The sequence below is a fragment of the Pangasianodon hypophthalmus genome, chromosome 11 (genome assembly GCF_027358585.1).
Source record: "Pangasianodon hypophthalmus isolate fPanHyp1 chromosome 11, fPanHyp1.pri, whole genome shotgun sequence".
In the NCBI taxonomy this organism is placed as follows: Eukaryota; Metazoa; Chordata; class Actinopteri; order Siluriformes; family Pangasiidae; genus Pangasianodon; species Pangasianodon hypophthalmus.
In genome coordinates this window covers 14,573,317-14,597,738 of record NC_069720.1, presented here as the reverse complement: position 1 = coordinate 14,597,738, position 24,422 = coordinate 14,573,317, and the positions used below count along the sequence as shown (strand labels likewise).

The window sequence follows — 24,422 nt, the reverse complement described above, 5'->3', positions numbered from 1 at the left end:
CAACATCTTGTGGAATCCATGCCACAAAGAATTGGGGCTGTTTTGAGAGCAAAGGGAGGCCCTACCCAGTATTAGTATAGTGTTACTAATAAAGTGGTCAGTGAGTGTATATACTGTACGTAAATGAAGAGCGCTGATTGGTTGGTAAGCTGACTCAAGCAAAGTGAATCAGACGCACGTCATTTGGAATCAGGGTTGCCAGATTAGTACGGAAAATTTAATTCTCGATATAATAATAAGAAGAAGAAGAAGAAGAAGAAAAAGAAGAAGAAAAATATATTATTGTTATTGATTTGATTTAATATGAAGCTTGGTAGCTGAAATATGAATATGAATTTGAACATGAATATGAAGGGAAATCTTTGCCCTATCAAGCTCAAAACAAAGAAGAAACTGCAAATTTACGAAATACAGCACAGGAAAAAAAGAATTTTGTGAGATATAGGCTATATAACTAAATTATATGAAATTCATATGCAAATGCTTTTGTCAGCTTCCAAGCTCCATAATTTACATAATCGTTATAGCATATATTATTGGATCTGGCAACCGTGGTTGAATGTACAGTGAGAAGGTGATCCAGTTCAGTGATAGGCTGTGACATGCTGACATGAGTTGCCAGATTGAGCGTAAATCTTTACTATCAATTAATTCTATTCAGCAAATTTATCTGAAAAACAGTGCAAATAATAACTATTGTTTCTTTTTGAAGTTATGAATTAATCTTTTGATTTGAACGATGTTTAGAAATCTATCCTGTGTTAATATGTGGTGAGATGTGAAGGGTTTATTAAAAGTGATTGTAAATGCAAAAAACAGCAGTCCAATCTGGCAACCCTGCTGCTCTCTGCTTTTTGGTGCGCCGCTTCGGGGAAATCCGGCAGAAATGAATGAGGAGCGAAAATATCTGCTTGTACTTAGACTTGACGCTGCTGGGAGGATTGTCACACCGTGTGAATGATCAGGATGGTAAACAATAAAAATGAGTGGATGCTCTAGTTGATTTGAAACAATATGACAGGTTTAGAGTAGATGAATGTGGCAGGGATTGCACTGTGCAGAGGACGTGTGGCCTGAACAGCAGTGTTTTTCTCACAATATTTGCGAGCTAAATCTTGGCTGAAACGCACGTCGCTAAGGTTTGGACAGGCGCACGAAAAGTATAAAAATTCCCAGCTGTGGTTTCATATCATTTTCGGCTACGTTTAGGACTGTTTTAGGATTGGCCTGTCATTTTGATGTTTTCTCTACGCTTGGTATTCGTTGTTAATCGCCCTTCTGTGTGAGCGCATGCGCAATGGCAGGCCGCGAGCAGCATCAGCATCAGCATCAGCATCAGCACCATCCGCAGGTGGAGATGAAGGCAGAGCTGGATGATGCGGAGCTGGCACTGCAGGGCATAAGTATGCTCCTCAACAATGGGTTCAAGGAAAGCGACGAGCTCTTCAGGAGATACAGGTAGGCTTTCTGCAGTGAGGGCACAGCTGAGTTCCTGACTCAACCTGTCAGTTAATGACCACGTCTAGCAGGTGTGCTTGAGCAGAGAAATCACCACACATACAGAACAGGCTAGTATACTCAAGGATGTAGCTCAGGGGTGGCCAGTACCACTGTAGGTCATCTCTGGCCACCCCGCTAAGATATTATTATTGTTCTTGTTCCTGTTACTGTTGCTGTTGTCATTGTTGTTGTTGTCAGTGCAATAACGTACGCCATATGATGTGAAACTGAACGACCTGGTACATCTTGCTCTGATAGGCTAGTGTGAATAATAACAAAACTCCCACTACAGCATCACTGTTATATCTGAAAGATCATTCAGTCATTCTTCGCCGGCGAGGAGTGTAATGTCATGCTGGAACAAGCAAGTTTAGCTAGCTTTCACAAAAGCAAACTATTCCTTGGCCCCACTAACCACATTATTTGGAGGCAGAACATTAGATTTCTTCAGTTTGGTATTAACTACTGCTAACTAATGATATTAAATTCTTAATGCTAACATATTTCATAAGATGTAGCCAAATGTTATGTTACCTATGACTCTTTTGTAGCTTGGTAAACAACAAAAAATGTCGCGTATGTGTGGGCCCATTAGGGATCCTACTCAAGCCATATACAGATGGGGGAGCCACATTGTGTCATGCGGATTATTATTTTGCCCCACCCTAGGTTTCCACACCACCCCTAACCTGGCCACATCATCCCATTGTAAAATCTCTAGGCTATGCCCCTGTTTATACGCACATCATGTCTCATCATAAACATCAACCCTTGTCTTGTACAAATATGACCCATTATAATATTTTTCCAGAAAGCTGTATTCATGGTAATCAGTGTGTTTGCATTATAAGGTGTGATTCCAGCCTTAGTTGAATCAATTCTTTACCCAGTCCTGCATCAACACAATTTGAAGCAGGAGTGTCCACTTTCAGTCCGGGATGGGGAAGTTCATCCCATTTTGGGGATTTCTTTTTATTTTAAGTAGTCCAGCACTCTGGGACTCCCCAGTTTACATGCGTGTTCTGTGGAGTGCCTGAAAGTGGAGCGCACCATACATATGCAAAATTTGTCCAATTGGCATAATGAAACTCTATTTAAAAGGAATTAATGTGGACATGCAGACACTATGTGATACTCAAAAAATTCAGTATCATGTTTTTCAAATTCAGTGGAGAAATAGCAGGTGTTTAGCATATAGAAAGAAACAACAATACTGAGACAAATTCATATAAAGGTCTTTGGCAAATAAATCTGATTCTGATTCTGATTCAGGTCATTTTTGTGCATTATGTAGCTGTTACACCCCTTCTGTGATCATTACAAGCTGTATATTCTTTTACATTTGTTAAACCATCTGGTTGTGATTTCTTTAGTCTGTCAATAACCAAGAAAAACAAGAACACAATTTCTGAAATAGCATAAAATTACAAATTATCTGATTCCTTGTTTGTAATGTTTCCTCTCTATAGGACCCAAAGTCCATTGATGAGCTTCGGAGCCAGTTTCGTGTCCTTCCTGGTCAGTGTTTCTTATGAACCTCCTTTATCATCAGTGGTGCTGGCATTTAAATACCTATCTGGGAACAGTTTAAGCAAAACTTTTTAAACAGTTTAAGCTAAACGCAGCAATTATGTTGTGTTCAAATTAACTCGCTGGGAAGTGGGAAGTCTGAACTCGGAATTATGTCATTTTTTGAGCTCAGTGTGTTCAAGCTTCAAAGTGGGGAAAACAAGGATGTCTATGTTAATGTCTGTGTTGTGTTAGCAACAAGCTAGCCATCTAACATTAGCGATCATGATTTTATGATGTATGGTCAGTGTTATAGATTTAACTAATATATTTATGTTGATTAACCTAAAGTAAATACTACTATAAAATGATTTAAAGTTGTGAAGTTATATTTTATTTACACTTGATAGTGCAGGCAGCCATGTTGACATGATGTGATATGCTAAACTCAGGGTTGAGGAGTACAGAACTGTACTGTACAGAATGAAGTAACCAACCAATCATAACCAACAGATATACAGTATATTTTCAGTCAGAACTCCTATTTAGAGAAATATTTGTTTGAGTTAGAATAAGTCATTGACGGCCTCTACTTCATACCATTCTGTGTATTTTTGCTTACAACCGTTGGTGGTGATATTTTTCTGGGTTCCATGAAAGTAATAAATAATCCACCTTAAGATTTGTTAACAGCAATTAAAATGTGATATCAGAAATAGAGCCTTATTTTTATGTAATTTTTCCTCCAAAGAGAGCAAGGGCTTAACCCTGTTAGCCGTTTACACCAGCTGGTTCTGCCAAGTTTACATTTTCAACTTGTTACACACTAAGTGCTTGGCAACCAGTTAACTTCATCTCTAAACATTTAATTTCTTGCCCATTTTGTACAAAAACCATCCACAAAAACCCACCCAGCAAATGTTTTTAAAAGAGACAAACACCACTGCTTTTTTTTTTCTAATGAAAATCTGGGCATAATGACTAAAAACAATATAGTGGATTAAATTATTATATAAATGTACTATAATAAAGTATCAAAAAATTTTATTCTGTAGTATATTTTGTATTGTATTATATATTTTGTGTGATAATGTATGCAATATAAGCAAAACTGTTTTGGAAACACTTTATCTGCCTTTATTACAAGGCAGAGTGAAACTATCTTTACTGTATACTGCACCAGGAACACAGAATTACAATTAAAACATGAAACAAAATTCATTATTCTAATTCAGCATTACTGTAAAACCAATACTGTACATCACATACAGTAAATGTTTTCCCTGTCCATCCTACGTAAATCAACATCACGCATTGTGCTGTTTCTTTTTAATCACATGAATAAGAATATCCCTGGCAATCTGTTGCTAATATGCCCAGATGCCCAGTGTGCAATGAATCAAGGAGGTCCATCTGGTCTTGTGGATGATGATCATAAACCTTCCATTTCCACAGAGAAAACAATTCTTCTGTGGAGTTCAGTGATGGAGGAGGTGGAAAATAAAAGTGATATTTCCTGTTTACTTTTCTTTTGGCCTCACTTATTCCCATCCTTCAACTGAAACCTTCCATAGTGGGCTTCCAAGAATTAAATTAGATGCAGTGTACTGTAGGGATTAGCCTTTGGATTCGTATCACAGCAATCCAGTGTATGATATTGCATAGTATATAGTGATGTTGGCATTCTGCTGACCAAGAACATTCACTGTGCTGTGTAGGGAAGGCATATAGGGAAGGCATATTTGTTACTAACATACTTGAATTGTATGTTAGGCTTTAAACTTGAGGCTGATCAATTTGGAAATAAAGCATTTGCAAAATGACCTGTGGAAAAATGTTGAAACATGTAAACTGCATTATCTGAATGCATTTTGCATCAAAGCAAAGAAAAATATTTACAGGTGGTCTGGGAAAACCCATCAGATGTTCCTGTGGCTGAATTCTGAGTTCTGGAAAATCAGGTTTTAATATACTTTGACATCTCTATATGGAGAAAGCGTTAGAAAACCTGATATTTTAGCGAAATGACTTTGGAGTGGAACTTTCTAACCTTGCTTTGGGTGCCTGTTACACAGTGAATCATGCTTTCATCAAGTTGGTTAGTTACGTGGCGAAATGGACATAAGCCTAATGAGTTCAGTTTGCAATCAGATACCAGCTGTCAAAATGTCTGCAATACTCATCATCATCATCATTAAAACAGAGACGAGTGCTTATACACTCTACAGGCCACGGCAGGCAATGTTTGAAAATGTTTAAATGATATAATAAAAAGACAGAATTAAAATGAAATTTTGTCAACAGAACAGAACTGACTGAAGATCACAACTAACAGAGATCAGTCAAGTAAAGAAATGACTATGACAAGGCTTGTGTTTAAATGTTATGAGTGACTTTTACTTCAGGTGAAGAGAGATCCTGATGTGGATGATGCTGATAATCAAAGTGAGAACTCATTTCCTTTGCAAACTCTAAAAATTAGAATTAGTGTTGTTTTTCTGTCTGTATGTTAGTTTAAAATTGTAGTGTAGGCAAGACATGTTTCAGTGGAATTGTAATGAAATCTTTAAATGTGATTTTCTCCCTTATCACATTTGGGGGTAAGCAGATTTTAAAATGATTTAAGATTTTAAAACGATGGAGATCAAAAGAAATGCAAAAGAGAAACGTATTTCAGTTCAGAAAAATCTGTAGATTTCAGAACAATATACAGTATAGTAGAAAATTTTTCCTAGGGGTGTCACACATATAGCAATGCTTTGTTGTGAAGAATTTTCTTAGTGACCTCAAAATTGGAAAATTGCAGTCATAAAAATTGTGATCACATGACTCAGTAAAGCACATTCTCTCATCTTATTAGAAACAGAAGGATAGAATACATTATAAAGAGAGAGCTAGAACAAAAGAGGAATAGAGAATGAGAAAGAGAGATTTTCCACAATTAAACAGGCCTGTATCATGCCCCCGTATGACAGAGCTGCTGCTCTATAATGCAAACGTCGATGTCATTACGTGCCCTCACAAGCGGAAGGAATAGCATTAGAAGGCTGAGGAGAGAAGCCTGTTAAATATAATCAATACAAATCAACAGGAAGGGTTCATTTGTTTACCATGCAATTATATTATGTTCAGGACATGAAGAGTATTTAAAGAAGTGAAAAAGAAAAGTGTATTAAATTGATCTGGACCATGTAGCAGTTTAATATCAGTCACTGTGTTTTCTTAATATTTGGCTATGGTGGTTTTGTACACATAGAGGCCCTGGTTCCATGATCCCAAAGAGGACCTGAAAGAAACAATGTGATCTAACCGAGCTTTCTTGTGCTAGTGGAGTAGGAAGATGGAATAAATAATATGTATTCAGTGAAGAACATGTAGAGACACTCCTGACATGTACACTGTTTTATATAGTTTTTTAACATTGATTTTGTAACTACATAAATATATCAGTCTCATTCTGCTATGTCAGGAATTCTTCCTTTCCTTTTCCTGTTTTCTCTTTCTGTCTGTTAAAAGTGTCTTTGTGTATCTTAAGAAAAGGCTCTTTGTTGGCAGTGTTGTGTTAATTTCCTCTGATTAGCACATTTCCCCCCTCGCTCTTTTCCTGGTTTTATTATGCTTGATAATATAATCTGAGTTTGCAGATGAAAATGCAAACCTGCTGTTTTGCCATCAATAGAATATTTTGTCAGCTATATACAGTAATATTCACTTCATAAGTAAGTAAATAACGAGTGTTGCACCAGATGTCAGATAGTGGTTTGGTTAGACTGTACATAGTAATGTTTAGGAAAGTTTGCTGTCTGAAGCATGCAATGCGTCAAGTTAAGCACATTTAAAATATTTCGGGTGGCCATGGATACCCAGGCTAGTATGATATAAACAAGTCATATAATGTCAGTGTTTTGATTTTTTCTTTCTTTCACCCACTTTACGATAAGGTAAAAAATATATTTTAGATTTAAAATATATATATAAATTAGTACATTTATAACAGGCAGCTACAGCAGCTGTGTACAAGGTGTTCGTTATGGTAGAATTTTGATGCCACTGCAGGGGTATGAAATATGATATTTTTTTTAACTCACTTTGGGATAAAATTGTGCTAAAGTTACACCTCTTGAGATCCCCTCTTAATGCAGTGACTCAATGTCACTATGATTTTTATTTTTTTTTACCTCAATGAACGCCTGAAATTCCATTTACAGTTTCATTTCATACATCCCGGTTTTGTGAAACCATTCACCCAAATTCAAGATAAATTCACTTCTTAACCGAACGACAAACTAAATACTAAATAATCTGTCACAAATAAGGAAAGAAGGCTACTAAATGTGAATCAGACAGGTGATGTGTCATGATATGTGAAACATAATTAACCGTATCAACACAATACCATACACCAAATTTGTTAGCATTGAACAGACAAGGAATTAGCTGATGTGTAAGTCCCATGCATCTGTCCGAATAGCACTTCAGTCCATTGTTATGCCTGAGGTCTGAATACCAATGAGCACAATTTCAGTAATAAATCCTCATTATGTGTGCTGAGCTCAACTCTGAATACAGCCCTTGTTTTTTAACGGGAATGGGAGGAGCAGAGCTGATTTGTTTGGATTACAACAGCACACCTAACCACGCCTCCTGACAAAGTATTCATTCTAACTCCACCCCTTGTATACAATTAGTCTGCTCTTAGCCACACTACAGCCTGTGCCAAGCCTGTGCCAATGGTTATGGAAAATGCTAAAAGAAAAATCTGCCTACCGCTCACACTGAATGAATGATCTTCTGCCTCATATTATGATCATGTGTTATGAGATTTAAAAACAACAACAATAACAACAACAAAACATTGTTTTCTGTGCCTGCAGAATGCCATGATGACGTTTGAGGAGGAAAAGATGCAGATGGCCTGTGATGACCTGCGTACCACAGAGAAGCTGTGTGAGAGTGACAACGCTGGTGTCATCGAGACCATCCGCAATAAAATCAAGAAAAGTGTAAGCGTGCATGTGTGTATATGTATGACTGCAAACTGTAACAGTCATTCAAATACCACCTCTTTGATTGTTTATGTTTGTGACAGTGAGAGAGAGTGAGACAGTGAGTGACAGTGAGAGACAGTGAGAAAGAGAACAAGAGAATGGGGCACCCTACATTATTCTGTCCATCTGCTCATTGGGGTTGCCAGATCCATTTTTGTTCCTCTCTCCAGATGGACTCTCAGACGTCAGGGTTGGCAACAGTGGATCGGCTCCAAAGGCAGATCATAGTGGCCGACTGTCAGGTCTACCTCGCTGTGCTCTCCTTCATCAAGCAGGAACTCTCAGGTGTGATCCTGAATTTTTTACATTGATTAGGATTGGCTGATTAAAACTGCAGCACTCAGAGATGGTTATGATGCAGTAACCTGTAATAATGACTGAATTTTTCAAGTGCAGTAATTTCAGGACCATGTCTGATGCAAGTTCTTAAACTGTTTGTTAATACCTCTCACACTTTGGGAGAAAATTCAGTAGTGATAAAGCATACGCAGGGGATTTTGAGGATGAAACAATCATGGCAGTCATTTATAGGCTTTTTCCAAAGTAGATGTTTGAAAACGCAATAAGGCCAGCCATTTTCTACTGCACATTTTTTAAAACAAGAGCCAGCCCAAACAAACATAAGCCAACAGAACTTGGGGATCTTGTTCATTTTCCATTTACAAATGAAGTGAAACAGTCACAATGATGACAGTACCATAAAAGCTTCTCTACTCATCAAATCAATCGCTGAACCACCAAGGTGCCACAGTTGAGCTCTAGAGCAAGGACCTTAACCCTCTCTGCTCCGGGGGCACTGAATCATGGGTAATATTTACACTGACTGAAACAAAATTTCTCAACAATAAACTTGTACATAAAGGGTTCTTAAATTGGCACTAACAATGGCAAGCTGAAAAAAAGGAATTTAAGTTATCAATACACTAGTATGTCATATGATCAGAAAAATAAATGTATTCCTGTTAGTTTGCTGTGTGCTGATACAAAAAAAAGTTTAAAAACAACAACACATTTTTGCTTGTGATGGCACAAACAGCACCCAGCAAACCAGACTATCCCCTCCTTTATACTATATTTTTTTTCATTCAGTGTCATTTACACACTTTCATTTAGACATGGTACTGTGTGCCTTGGTACTCCTCTCAAATACTATTATTCCCTATTGACACCAACTTTGACCAGGTACCAAAAACTACATAACTAGTACTTTTGGTACTGAATCAGTGACCAGTTAAAAAAGAACAGTTTCAAATTTCTGGTCCCAAAAGTTCTGGTACTTTTCACAGTGGAAAAATGCTCTTCATTATTTAGCTAAATATTTACACAATTCTACACGGTTATATAACTTTCGTGTTTGTAATATACTTTACGAAATCAAATATAATAAGCTGAGTGAACTGTAGCTGGTGGTACAATTTTAATGGTTATAGCTCATGAATAATTAATTCCTGTGCATTATTAGTTTGCAGTACTCATTCTTGTTTATATAAGTGTCAGCGATTGTGCGGCAGTAAATTGCAATGTAGTAAATGTTCTGAGTAATCTGAGACGGAGACGTTCTTAATGTGTAGGGTGTACTAACAATTTTATATATGTCTGTATATGTATAGTTTATGGGGGGGGAGTTGGGGGGGGATTATGTCCTGTTTTATTCACTTTAGTTTATTATTGCTTGCTTTTTATAATTTGCTATTTGAAAAATGACAGCTAATATATATAGCATGCGATCTATAGTGTGATGTGAAAAAATGCCATAATAGTACCTCCTGCTCCATTTCCATTTATTGCAGCATACATTAAAGGAGGCTGGATCCTCCGCAAGGCTTGGAAGATGTACAACAAATGCTACAGTGACATTAGCCAGCTTCAGGAGACATGTCGCAGACGTTCCTCTGATCAGACAAATCACAATACGTCGGTTGCCGAGAGCAGTGGGGGGCTGACGGAGGAGGCACTGGGGCGTCTGAAGGGCTCAGTTAGTTTTGGCTACGGCCTTTTCCATCTCTGCATCTCTATGGTTCCTCCCCACTTACTGAAGATTGTCAATCTGCTGGGATTCCCAGGAGATCGACACCAGGGCCTGGCGTCACTCATCTACGCCAGTGAGAGCAGAGACATGAAAGCACCACTGGCCACGTAAGCTTTGGTTATCAAAACAAATTCATTATTGAATTTTCTAATTATGTTATATATTTATAAACTCTAGTTATTCTGCACCTTCAGCACTGTTGAATTCTTGATTCTTTGCTAATCCAGACAGCAGCATGGAAAGCATCTATGGGCTGTAATCAGGGGAAAAGCCATTAGGGGATTCCCATGTCATTACAAACACATTCATTGTGTTATCCTTTGTGATTTTTGTGCCTCTCTCATTCCCACCTTGTCCTCCTCCAGGCTGGCTCTCTTGTGGTACCACACAGTGGTGCAGCCCTTCTTCGCTCTGGATGGCTCTGATTCCCGGGCTGGGCTGCTTGAAGCCAAAACCATCCTGCAGAAGAAAGCAGTAATTTACCCCAACTCCTCTCTCTTCATCTTCTTCAGAGGACGAGTACAGAGGTTAGAGGTGGGTATGTGCAGCCCCAAAGGGTAATATCTAGACTGCTTCATAGTTAAGTGATAAAGCACATATAAGCAAAAAATGTAAACTGAAAATTTAGAGTAATACTTGTTCTGTTCATATTTTCAACAAAACAATGATTGTCATGAACATGAATTCCTCAAGTAGGACATTTCCTTCAGCCAGCTCCTGCCTTTTCATCATTGTCATCACTATGTGTTTCATATTCCTCCCACTCCTAAGCCAGACACACCATCCCTGCAGACACATCTTTAAACACAAGCGCTTACCTTTAAGCCTGAAAAAAGGTCATGGGATAGAAAATGAAGAAGCAAATCTTGTTTTTTCGTTGCTGTCAAATGTAATGTGATGTAACATAATTTTCAAAAGACAATTCAGCAGGATAGACAGCTACAAGAGCTACAACTGTTAAAAAAAAACAGTTTCAGCTTCGATTTTTTTAAAACTGAACAATTTTATTCAGTTTTACTAAATGCAACACCATTGTTTGGGTGGAATTTTAAAAGAACTGAGTGAATGTTACACATTAAAACCATTCAGTGTTCTTGTGGTGGTTTTATGTATAATGTTCACTCAGGTTCCGGACACAAAGGCTTGCTGTGTAACTTTGTATTTTGTATTGACATTATTCAGCTGCACTCAACAAAACAACAACAACAACAACATAATAATAATAATAATAATAATAATAATAATAATAATGCATTTTATTTAATGGCACCTTTTAAAACACCCAAGGTCACCTCACAAGCAGGAAAAAATACAAATACAAATCACTACACAAGACAAAGACACACAACAAACACTCAGCATATACAAATAAAATACAGTAAAGACTCAGTAAAACATATTATAAAAAAGCCTGAATAAAAAGATATGTCTTAAGGCGCTTTTTAAAAGTCCGCATGCAATCGCTGTTACGAATATCAAGGGGAAGGGAGTTCCATAGGCGAGGGGCAGCATAGCTAAAAGATCTGGTACCCATAGTAGTTAGTCAAATCCGAGGTACCACAAGAGAAATTGAAGATGAGGATCTAAGAGCATGTGGAGGGGTGTAAACACGAAGAAGTTGAGTAAGGTATTGGGGTGCAAGATTATGAAGTGCCTTGTAAGTAAGTAACAGGATCTTATATTCAACTCGATACCTTACTGGAAGCCAATGCAACTGCTGAAGAACTGGAGAAATGTGCTCAGTAGAAGGTGTTCTAGAAAGAACACGTGCTGCAGAATTCTGAACCAACTGAAGCCTATACAGCAATTTAGATGGAACACCAGTGAGAAGGGCATTACAATAGTCTATACGTGATTATGAACGTGATTATGACTAGTGCATGAACAAGGACTGCTGTATTATTGATTGAGAGAAAAGAACGGAGACGGTTAATATTACGCAGGTGGAAATATGCAGTCGGCGTGATATTACTAATTTGAGTTTCAAAGGATAGTGTACTATCCAAGATAACACCCAAACTTTTAACCTGTGAAGAAGGACAGATTACATTATTGTCAATGTACAAGGAAAAACAAGTAGATATAGACAAAACAGATCTAGTGCCAACAAGTAGGGCCTCAGTTTTGTTGCCATTTAGCTTCAGGAAGTTAGCTGAAAGCCAATCTTTAATTTCAGCTAAACAACTGGTTTAGTTTGTATGTGTAGCTAGCTAATAACTTGACTAACCATTAAACTATCTAGCTAGCTCAGCAGAATAGATAGCTATAAAAAAAAGTTTAAATAATATTTAAAAAAAACAGACTCTATGCTACTGTTATTATTTCAGTTTTCTTCAATTATTATTATATGGAATGGAGAAAAGCACTATTTTGAGGGAATTATTAAAGAGTTGAGATTACTTTACACATAAAAACCAATCAAAATTGTTGTTTGGGCTTAATTGGTTGACTAACTAATTATTTTCAAAAAAATAAACAATTTTGCTTGATTAATTTAATCTGAACTGAAATGTAGAGATACACAATAGGATTTTGAGTCTGAGAACTATTGTGGCACAGGAGTATGAGGAATAGAAGACATACTGATGAAATCAGTTTGCATGGGTTGGTTAAAATAAGTGAATAACAAAGGAATGTTTGTCAAGAAATACGTCTGACCTGAGGAAACGACAACTGGATGTACCACAGACAATAATTACAGTAATTATATTTATAATAATTATATAATGTAGTAAATACACACACATATATACAGTACTGTGCAGAAGTTCAATTAATTTTTATTTGTATAGCGCTTTTTTACAAAGGTCATTGTCTCAAAGCAGCTTTACACAAACAAAAGTAAAGTGAAGTGTGTGTGTGTGATGTCTCTGATGAGCAAGCAGGGCGACGGTGGCAAGGAAAAACTCCCTGAGATGGTGATAGGAAGAAACCTTGAGAGGAACCAGGCTCAACACTGTACTGTAGTGCGCGTGTGTGTGTGTGTACAATGTGTGTTGGTGTAGTCCATGGAAAACAGCTGAAGCGTCTTCGTGGCAGTGTGAAGCATTGCCGGTGGACAGGTCCAGAGTGAAGGGGGGGGGGGGGGGGGGGGTCTGGATTACCAGCAGCTCAGGAGTGATGCTCATCTGGTCCAGAGCGTAGGGGGGCCTGGATCACCGGCAGCTCAGGAGTGTAGCTCGGCAGAAAGAGAAGGAAAGTGGTTAGGTACACTCACAGTCACCGTGTGGAGATAAAACTTAATGAGGAGTGCAGGGGACTCCGGCAGGACTAGCTATAACAGCATAACTAAAAGGAGAATCAGGGGGGAAACGCAGACGTGAGAGATCCCTGATATGTAAGGCATACAGTCACTCTGCCGTCACAAACCTGAGTGACTAACGAGAGTGAGGAAGACAGCATCCAAACACACCAGATCACCATAACACTCAACATCCACGAGTCCCCCAGATCTACTCCTTTGTCTAAAACAATAGTCGCTAAATGCTAGGTTAAATAAATAAGTCTTCAACCTCGACTTAAACACTGAGACCGTGTCTGCTTCACGTACATTAACTGGGAGGCTATTCCATAATTTTGGGGCTTGGTAAGAAGCTTTGGGGCTTGGTAAGAAGTCTTAGGCACATGCAAAAATAGAGCAAAGATGCCTTCAAAAATAATAAAATTCAATGTTTCTACATTAAAAAAATACTAAAAAAGAGCAGTAAAAAGTAATAAATGAAACAAAGTTAATATTTGTTGTGACAACCCTTTGCTTTAAAAAAATTAGAAGTCTCAGGTACGACTTGTGCAGTTCTATACAGAGATTAGCTGTAAGTTTTACTGAGCATCTTACTGAACCAGCCACAGTTCTTCTGGAGACTTTGACTGTCACACTCGCTTCTTATTTTTGCAGCAAAACCCAGCAGCCTTCATTATGTTTTTTGTCTGAAAAGTGTCTCTTATGTAATATGCTGCTTTCTTTACTGACATACAAATATTTTATCATTTTTTCATTTTGTCCTGTCCAAAACTATTGTTTGGAAATCTGAAATGTTTTTGTACTGAATCAATAATGTAGAAGTCATCAAATAAAAATCTATAACAAAGTTTGTACTAAAAAAATAGAGTGCCTAAGACTTTTGCACAGTACTCTATGCATGTTGTGTATTATTAATTACACTTTTATTGCAAATCCATTTTCGCTGCCCAGTTACTTACTGACTGAAACAAGTCTGAGACATGTCATGGAGACTACACTCACAGAGCACTTTATTAGGAACACCTGTACAGCCAATCTTGTAGCAACAGTGCAGTGCATAAAATCATGCAGATACAGGCAAGCAGCTTCAGGTATGTTCACATCAACCATCAGAATGGGGGAAAAATGTGATCTCAGTGATTTTGACTAAGGCATTATTGCTGGTGGCAAACAGGCTGGTTTGCATATTTCTATAACTGCTGATCTCCTTGGATTTTCATGCACAAGAGTCTTTAGAGTTTACTCAGAATGGTGCAATAAAGAAAAAACATCCAGTGAGTGGCAGTTTTCCAGATGGAATTGTCTTGTTGATGAGACAGGTCAATGGAGAATAGCCAGATTGGTTCGAGCTGACAGAAAGGCTACAGTACTTCAGATAATCACTCTGTACAGCTGTGATGAGCAGAAAAGCATCTCAGAATGCACAAGATGTCGAAACTTGAGGGCTACAACAGCAAAACACCATGTCAGGTTCCATTTCTGTCAGCCAAGAACAGAAAGCTGAGGCTCCAGTGGGCACAGGCTCACCAAAACTGGACAGTTAAAGACTGGAAAAATGTAGCCCGGTCTGATGAATCTCAAATCTAGTGGAGGTGATGTAAGGGTGTGGGGAATGTTTTCTTGGCACACTTTGGGCCCGTTAATACCAATCAATCATCGTTGAATGCCACAGCCTATTTGAGTATTGTTGCTGACCATGTGCATCCCTTTATGGCCACAATTTCCCCATCTTCTAATGGCTACTTCCAGCATGATAATGCACCATGTCACAAAGCAAAAGTCATCTCAAACTGGTTTCATGAACATGACAATGAGTTCAATGTTCTTCAGTGGCTTTCCCAGTCACCGGATCTGAATCTAATAGAACATCTTTGGGATGTGGTAGAATGGGAGATTTGCAGCATGAATGTGAACCTGAAAAAAAATGTCAACATGGACCAGAATCTCAAAGGAATGTTTCCAACATCTTGTGGAATCCATGCCATGAAGAGCTGAGGCTGTTTTGCAAGCAAAGGGAGGCCCTACCCAGTATTAGTATAGTGTTCCTAATAAAGTGCTCCATGAGTGTATGTCTCAATTCTCATCTAAATTCTACAGTCTGTTTGAGCTAAGCATAAATCATCTAATTTGTTGCTCACAACAAAACAGCAAGAATGTCCACTAGCCTTTTGCTTTACTATTAGACCTTTCATTAAAATTTAGGGATGTTGATTTAAATAAGTTGTGGGCATTTTTCTCTCTCAGTGCCAGATAAACAGTGCATTGGCATCTTTCCATGATGCCCTGGAGTTTGCTTCAGACCAAAGAGAGATCCAACATGTGTGTCTCTATGAGATCGGTATGATTCTTGTATATCCATACTGTATATAAATACTTTGAAGACTGTAATCATCACAATTTGTTGTAAACATGTTGTATACTTTGTGTGTACGTCTCAGGGTGGTGCAGTATGATTGAGATGAACTTTGAAGATGCTTATCAGGCTTTTGAAAGACTAAAAAATGAGTCCCGGTGGTCACAATGCTACTACGCTTACCTAACTGGAGGTATGTTTCATCATTTGTTCAGTCTGAAGTTTTTGTAAGGGATATGGGGGGCACTTTCGGGGAATGCTCTTATAGGAAAATAATCAATGACAGGGTTGTGTGATGCAGCAGACTTGAAGCAGAGTTTCTGTTACCTTCTCAAAGTTGATTATTTTTCCATAAGATTTTTTATTCAAGAATGACACACCATAGATTTTATTGATTTATAGTTACGTTACCTTTCTCTCTTTTGAAGTTAATAAGACAAACAAACACAGCTTGTCATGTTACTTCTTTCAGAAGTGAGAATCAGGAACCAGGAGACCAGCCAAGGGTCGGGTTGTAGAAGTATAGGAAATGTATTAAGTGTTCACAAAAATTTAAATAAACAAAAGAAAGTGATATGTAACAATGGTCTGATCATCAATGTTTTCTATGTCTCCGGAGTATGTACGGTATCTGATCTGGTCTGGTGTTTCTCTAAAACCAATACAGCTTAAATACAAACATCTTCAGGTACAAGTCCAGGGTATTATCCCCTCGTGAAAGCTAAGCATGGGAGGAGAGCTTGAAAGACGATAAGATATACCAAACACAATATGCCTTCTTAGCACTTCTTCACTCAACAAGGTCATAATACATATTCTCAGAATAACATGTTTACGTGGTTATATTGTTACGTGGAGTTACAATATTGACAGTCATCATGATCATACTGATTTGGGTAAAACTAAAATGAACATAATCAAATAAACAAGGAAAACATCCCACAACTGAGAAACCTCAAAGTATAAACTCCTCTGTCCTGAAGACTTTCCTGTAGTGGAAAACGTAAAGTTACAGTTTTACCTCTGACTATTACAAAGCGCTACCACTGGAGACTACTTCTATAAATGGTAAATAAATGTCTCGCACAGAAAACTTCACCATGTCAATAGCTACATTTACATGCACATCGCTATTCCAATATTAATCTGAATTTGGCAGTATTCTAATTAGTATTGAGTCATGTAAATGCTGCAATTTGATTGCCTGATTCAGATTAAGACAGTATTCTGATTCCCCAAATTCTGATTCCCACCCCTGGAATATGCCTGTTTTAATCGGAAATTTGTTGCATGTAAACACCTTATTCAGAAAATCCACTTTAAGGAGATATATGCACATGCTCAGTCCACATGGAATTGTGGGTGCTGACAGGTGTTTAACTATAGGCTGGGTATTTAGGAATGGCAACTCAGGCATACTTACAACAACCATGTATACAGGAATATTCCGATGAACATATATAAACATCGTATTTGGAATATGGCTGCAACCCGAATATAGACCTTAAACAGAATTTGATGTGCATGTAAAAGTAGCCAATGAATACACACAATTTAAAATCTGTTTATGTAGAGCATCCGCCATACAAGTTGTTAAAATAAACATAATAGAATATTAGAACAAGTGCAATAATATAAACCTTGCAACCAGAGCTAATGTCAAAGCTGACGACCAATCAGAATTGACAGTAATTATTGACAATGACATTATATTATAATTTAGTTGATCATTTGTGTTTATTTTTATCCCACAACAAGTATGCCAGGGTGCGTCGGATGATTTGGAGGGGGCAAACACTGTTTTCCGAGATGTGCCTAAGCTCTTCAAACGCAAGAACAATCAGATTGAGCAGTTTGCATTCAGGAGGGTGAGTTTGTTACTGCTAATAAACATCATTAGCAAATAAGTGGACTTCATGCTCTTGGTACCTCTCTTCACTTCTCTTTTTCTCTGATTTTTACAGGCAGAGCGATTGAGGAAGCTGGGTGCGACACAGGAGCTGTGTATTCTCGGAGTTGTAGAGGTGCTCTACCTGTGGAAGGCTCTTGCAAATTGCTCATCCTCCAAACTGCAGCTCATGAGCCAAGGTGAGATAAAGTGGGCCCTTTTTGGTCCCTCTGGTTTTGTGTAGAACCCTACAACAGAGTGTTTTCCTATTAAACAGGGTTCCAAGTAAAGACTTTTTAGGAGTCCAAGAGCCTTTAACTCTCAAATGAGCCCCTCAAAGAACCATATCTAAGAGTATAATGTGGATTAGAGCTCATATCAGTGCCTTGACTTTGGTTCTTAAAAAGGTTTGCAGGCAGCACTGTTGGTGATCTAAAATGATTAAGAATATTTTTCATTCAATGAAAGCAAGATTTTAGACAATCTGTCTATCTTCAGACAGACTGACTTTACCACTGCATTTGTTAAACTGGCTCTTTACCCAACATCATCTTTGCAGGAACATAGTAAATAAATAAAACCATTTCCGCAATGTTTCGTTGATGTCTTTTTGGTTGTTAGCCACAGTTGACATCTGACATGTTTTCCCAGACTGCCACACAAATACTTGAAATGTAGAACATTTTTATTGCTTTTGTTTACATTAAAGAAACATTGACAATTTCTGTTGTTTTGAAAAGGAAATTGCATCAGATCACAATGCCTTCTTGGCAAATTCGACTCCTTAAATCTATAGGTTTGTTCACTCTGTACCTGAGCTGTTTAAGAGTCATCTAATTGCAGTCATGCATAAGTGGAATTGCCCTTAAAATGGCAACAGATCTTCATTTATGATGAAATGGTGAGGGGATGTCAACAAGGGTATATTAAAAACAGTATTGAAGCACACTCAGAGGCCTACTTCAATGCCTGCAGATAGATATAACTAAGGAAGAAAGGATGGATTCAGCAGGTGTGTGATGTTGCTTTGGTTTTGCCTGGTTTTACCTTCTTTGTCTTGTACTAACATGTCAGCTTCTTTCTTCTCTCAGTGCTGCAGGGTCTGGATGATCCATCCTGCCAGGGTTTAAAACACCTGCTTCTCGGTGCTATACAGAAGTGTCTCGGAAACATTAAAGATGCTGTCCAGGTTTGTTTCCTATCAATTTTAAATCCATAGGCTTGGAAGTCTGCCATCCTGTAAAACTCCCAATCTAACACAGCTGAAACAGTATTCAGATAGTACTGAAGATCTTTATTAGTTAGATCAGGTGTGTAAGATTGGAACTAGAACAGCTTAGAGTAATGCAGAACATATGTCTGTGAAAGTGTGGCGGCTCTTTACAGTCTGATTAACGTACTCCGTGTTTATATTGTCGCTCAACCATACAGTCATACCAGATGGCAGCCAGGGATGAGCTGGGCCGACTGAACAACTCTTACGTGCAGCCGTACGCCTACTACGAGCTTGGATGTGTATTATTGGCTAAACCTGAGGTACAATATTATACCTGAAGAAAACCAGCATATAGAATTGATTCATTTTGTGAGATTCTAAATGACCTTTTATGTTTGTATCAAGACACCTGTAGCATGATGTCCTGGGAACATTAAAAAAAAAATGTTATGTAATGTCCTGAATTTGCATATAAGTACATAGATTATAAAATGTGTAAAAAGTGTATAAAAGTATACAAGCGATTCATCATGATGGAAGTCACATTGGTGATTATTGTTATAGTCCCAGTATATGCAGTAAATTTAAACAGTTTTCACATCCTTTTTATAATTGCATTTGAATAAAGTGTATATTATTTGACCCATTTATAAGACATTGCTACTCTGCCTAGACAATCTATTAATACATTTCATGCCATATAATGTTTAAATTATATATTCCATGCCACAAATATGATATAACAAATGTGCTGGTAACATTGTAAATTCCAGTAAATAATTCTCATTTTTCTGTTTGCTTGTAGACTTTGAGTAAAGGAAGGTCATTGCTGCTTCAGGCAAAGGTAGGAAATATGTACACTTGAGCTTAGCATAGTGTTTTACAGCATACACACACTAACAGTCTGTAATGTACGGGAACCAGAGGGGGTTCAGTATAAGGAGTCTTTTAACAGAGGGTTTTAGGAGTTTTCCACAAAATTATTGTGGAAGTCACAGCCAGGCATGATGCAGACAGACAGATTAATTTTTATAATCCAAAGGATTAGCACCAGGTTTATACTTCTGTATTTCTGTGGTTTCAGAATTTTTTTGTGGTTCTGTATTTTTGTGGTTTTGTAATGTTTAATGTTTTAATTGTTTATGTAATGACAGTGTTTCTGGAGCACTCACAAGTCAGTGTTGTCTTGATTCAGTCCGTGGTCCTACATAGTGCTCTATATAGAACGATCTATATAGTGAACGAGTGAGTGAGGGAGTGTTTTTGGACACAGCAAAGGTCAAGGCAGTATAAAAAAGCAGGAAGTAAACAGGAAGCAAAGCAAAAGGCAAACAGAAGGATTCTGTGATAGAATCTCTGTGAACTGAGGCTGTGACCAGGCGAGAAGCACTGTCTGCGACTGTCACTAGAGGAGGTGCTTAGACGGTTGAAGATTGATATTAATAGATCTTAGAAATCGATATTAAAAGATCAAATTATTGTTAAAGCCCATGGATGGGGTCAAAGCACAGGCAAATCAATTCTCAAAATCCAAACTGCCTGACAAAGGTCGGAACAGAAAATATCAGACACTACAACTACAACAAGAAAACGGGATTTAAGGACTAGGACATACAGATGGATTTCACAAAATGAAACAAAATGGCAGCTATATTCCAAAAGTTCCCCCAAGGACATAATGAGACTAATTCTGAATAACAGGTGTGAATAAATTAAAACAAAAATGATCAGTAGAGCTGGAATGGCATTTGGTGAAATGAGAAAGTATACAGGAAGTCTCAAACACTATTATTATACAATAAGGTACATTTAACATGTCACAACTTAAGTATAGTAAAATGATTTTCAGTTATATTCTAAAAAAAGCCATACAAGTTAATATAAGCATAGGTTTGTTATTTTTGTACACTCACTGTCCGCATTAATAGGAACACCTACTTATTTATGCAGTTATCCAATCACTCAATCATGTGGCAGCGGCACAATGCATAACATCATGCAGATACATGTCAAGCGTTTCAGCTAATGTTCACATTAAAGGTAAAAAAAAATGTGATCTCTGTGAATTTAACTGTGGCATGGTTGTTGGTATTTAAGAAACTACAGATCTCCTGGAAATTTCACACACAACAGTCTCTAGATTTTACACAGAATGGTGCAGAAAAAGTGGAGGATCTAGAGGCTGAAACACTTTGTTGATGAGAGAGATCAGAGGAGAATGATCAGACTATAATAACTCAAATAAGCATTCTTTACAATTGTGGTGAGCAGAAAAGCACAGGCTCACCAAAACTGGACAGCTGAAAACTGGAAAAAGACCAGGTGATTTTTTTTTTTGTAATCTTCAACTGTTTAATTTCTGTGAGTCTCTACCCATGATAGTCTCAGATTCCTGTTCTTGGCTGACAGGAGTGGAATCCAATGTGATCTTCTGTTTTAGTTCATCCACCTCAAGGTTCAATGTTTTGTGCAAGCTGATTTGCTTTTCTGCTCTCCATGGTAGTAAATTGAGTAAATTGACTGATTATAAAAGTTACATTAACTTTCCTTGCTTCCTCTTATCAGCAAGGCATTTCTACCCACAGAACTGTTGCTCACTCAGTGTTTTTTGTTCTTCACACCATTCTGTGTAAACTCCAGAGACTGTTGTGTGTGAAAATCCCAGGAGATCAGTAGTTTAATGAAATACTCAAACCAGCCAGTTGGCACCAACAACCATACCACGATCAAAGTCACAGAGATCACACTTTTTCCTCATTCTGATGTTTGATGTGAACATAAACCGAAGCTCTTGACCTGTATCTGCATGATTTATTACATTGCGCTGCTGCCACATGATTGGCTGACTGGATAAATGCATGTGTGAATGTGTAGGTGTACAGGTGTTCCTAATAAAGTGGACAATGAGTGTATATAGCTGTTTGCACTTCACTAAGTTCATTTCACTGTAAAGAGAGCTGAAGTAGTGAGTGTGTGTATGTTTGCAGGAGAACTGTGCAGGATATGACTTTGAGAACAGACTGCACGTGCGAATCCACACAGCCCTCGCCTCTGTGAAGGAAGTGGTTCCTCTGTGACCCCAACCGATCCAGGAAGTGCATTATACAGGGACCAGTCCTGTTTGGCACCTTTTAAAATGCGAGCCATTATAATGATTTTTTTTCCCTTTCTTTTTTTTAGTGAAAACCAAAATGATGACAAATTATTTTCTAGGTGGCTAGGTTGATCACCAGTAGTGTTTCTTGTTTTCATGTAGTAGATTATGCTTAAAGTAGAGTATATTGCCACAGTTTAGAGTTCACTTAAAGGTAGCTGACCCATTACACTGATGAATGTTTCTGTTTCTGAATGTTTTGTCTTTTCTGGCTTTCAGTATGTGTTGGGTTTTCAGAACATCTTGGAAAGGTGTCAGAAAATTTTCTGAATTTGGGTGGCTTTATCATTTTAAAATTTATGATAATTTAAGAATGAGTGTCATGAGAATGATAGTAGATTAACACTACCTACCTAACACTACCTAACACTATTACTATATTTACACACACATTAATGTCAGAGGATGGCAGTATTCTGACTAAGGCCTCTATCACATTGCAAATGTTTCTCTAATAAGCATATACCCACTGAATGAAATAGAACTGAATGAATTTACCCATTAACTTTGCATTTTTTACATTATCTGCATATGATCTATAGTAACAAATAATCACTGGAATAATAAATTGTTTAATATGTTTTAATGCCCAGATAACTACTAAAATGGCTCAAGAGCAATACTTCATCTTTACTTTATAGTTACTGGGATTTATGAATATGGATAAAGGTCTCCATGTTCATCTGCCAAGCCAAATAGTTCAGCAGCTAGTTACCTGCTAGTAAACAATCTCACATTTCTCAAAAGGGATTTCAGTGTCACAGACCCATACGTATATTCTTAATAATTTTCAGCTGGTTATCTGAGCATGCAGGTTCTGCAATTAAAAAATCCTGTTTCCTATGAAAATCGGCATGTCAGGTGCAACAGGTTTAAAGCCAGCAACTCTTACACTCAGTAAATTAGTTTTACTAGTTTAGAAGTAAATTTAAATTGGAAAGTGTAGATTTAGCATTGTGTTCACAAATTTGAACCAAAGACCAATCTGTAGTATCAAAATTGACCATCGAAGAAGAGTTAACCATTTAAAAAATCACGTATTTGAGTTTAGGGATATTCAGTGGTATTCAACTAAAATTTGTGAAGGTTCAGCTGTATAAAATTGCTTACAAAGGTGCAGATAAGTGACTAACATGACTGAATGACAACAGTTACCTTTTAATGCTTAACCGTTAATGATTAGTTTATGGATATAAATAAGGCAATTTCAAGTCATTATGTTTTCACAGTGGCGCTTCACATTACCATTTTAACTAGTGCTGTGGATTCTGAACAGATGAGAAGTATATATGTTGAAGTAAAGAATAAATGCATACTTCTCTATCCAGTCATCTTTAAACATTCTGTTTGCCTCATGAAGTCATGTAGTCACTTCTCTAATCAGACCAGAGTGGGTAAATGAAACTGGAGTCACTGAACCACGGCCAGATTTTTTATTTTTTTTTTCTTCAATCTGCTGAAACACTTTGCTGGGTCAAGCATTTGACGATTCCTGCTTTAGAGCCTTTGTGATAAGTTTACAGACATAAACCTATCAGACATTGCTAACTCAGCAACACTTCACTAATTAATGTTTCTTTGATGCACCAAGTGATACTTGTTGCATGTGTTGTCTGCATTGCAGAGATATGCATATGCAGTTAAATAGTCTAAAATCTGTAATCCTATTAATTTCCCATCACTCCATCACAAGTGTGAGGTGTGCAAAAATTAGAATTTCTATCTGAGTCAGTTTGTCACTGTCAGTACAGGAGAGGCAGACCATGATCCCGAAATCAGCCGTGATTATTCAGGGAAATTATCACACATGGATAGTGTCATTTACTCAGGCATATTAATTGTCTTGGTCTTGATCATGAGGCATACAGTAAGATACATAATAAAAATATAACCTTCTTCAGATTATTGACTGTATTTAAATGATTCAGTGCATGAAAAGAGAGATATCACTAAATCAGATTGCTATCTCACCTTTTAAAATTGTCCTTAATATTTTGATAAATCCACTGCAACTACAGCTAATATGCATTATACTGATAGAACTGATAAAACCACCTGGTTTCACTGCTGTTGGTTTTGGATTTTTAAGATTGCTCATAGAACCTGGTGAAAGTGTTTGTAACAGTTAGCTTTTGTTGTTATATCATTACTAGTGGTGACCTTAAGACATTATGTACATTTACTAAATTTCTGCACTGCTATAGAGTTCTGAAATAGGGGTGGGGTTCATGACATACAGCCAGGGGGGCAGTTATTTTATTCCTTTTTTTAATGAGGGTAAAGTGGTAGAAATCCATATAGACTATTATCAAAGATGTTATTCAGTTATGAGCCTAATTAACTGGCCACTTTTTTAAACTATGCACTTAAAATGCATAAAAACATAATGTCAACTCAAATCTAAATACTATTTTTGTCAAGCTAGAGCTGTTAATAATGGTTTGATTATTAATTGAATGATTGATTGATTGAGGTATCGAATGT

The 24,422-nt window shown here is 37.4% G+C and overlaps 1 protein-coding gene across 1 annotated transcript; it reads left to right on the top strand.

Moving 5' to 3' along the window:
* Positions 1-846: 846 nt before the first annotated feature.
* ttc39c (tetratricopeptide repeat domain 39C) lies at positions 847-22,463 on the top strand. Its single transcript, XM_026941582.3, has 14 exons — positions 847-1,458; positions 2,970-3,018; positions 7,884-8,012; positions 8,228-8,342; positions 9,848-10,193; positions 10,452-10,620; positions 15,572-15,665; positions 15,766-15,873; positions 17,439-17,548; positions 17,645-17,768; positions 18,660-18,757; positions 19,000-19,104; positions 19,590-19,628; positions 21,772-22,463. Exons 1-14 carry the CDS (start codon positions 1,298-1,300, stop codon positions 21,859-21,861), a joined length of 1,737 nt encoding a protein of 578 aa, XP_026797383.1. The 5' UTR covers positions 847-1,297; the 3' UTR covers positions 21,862-22,463.
* The last annotated feature ends 1,959 nt before the right edge of the window (positions 22,464-24,422 follow it).

Excerpts from the sequence above, each read along its gene's own strand:
- ttc39c (XM_026941582.3), top strand. The coding sequence starts at position 1,298 with ATGGCAGGCCGCGAGCAGCATCAGCATCAGCATCAGCATCAGCACCAT. Across the intron at positions 8,343-9,847 it reads CATCAAGCAGGAACTCTCAG|CATACATTAAAGGAGGCTGG; the intron begins GTGTGATCCTGA and ends CATTTATTGCAG. Across the intron at positions 10,621-15,571 it reads GACGAGTACAGAGGTTAGAG|TGCCAGATAAACAGTGCATT; the intron begins GTGGGTATGTGC and ends TTTCTCTCTCAG.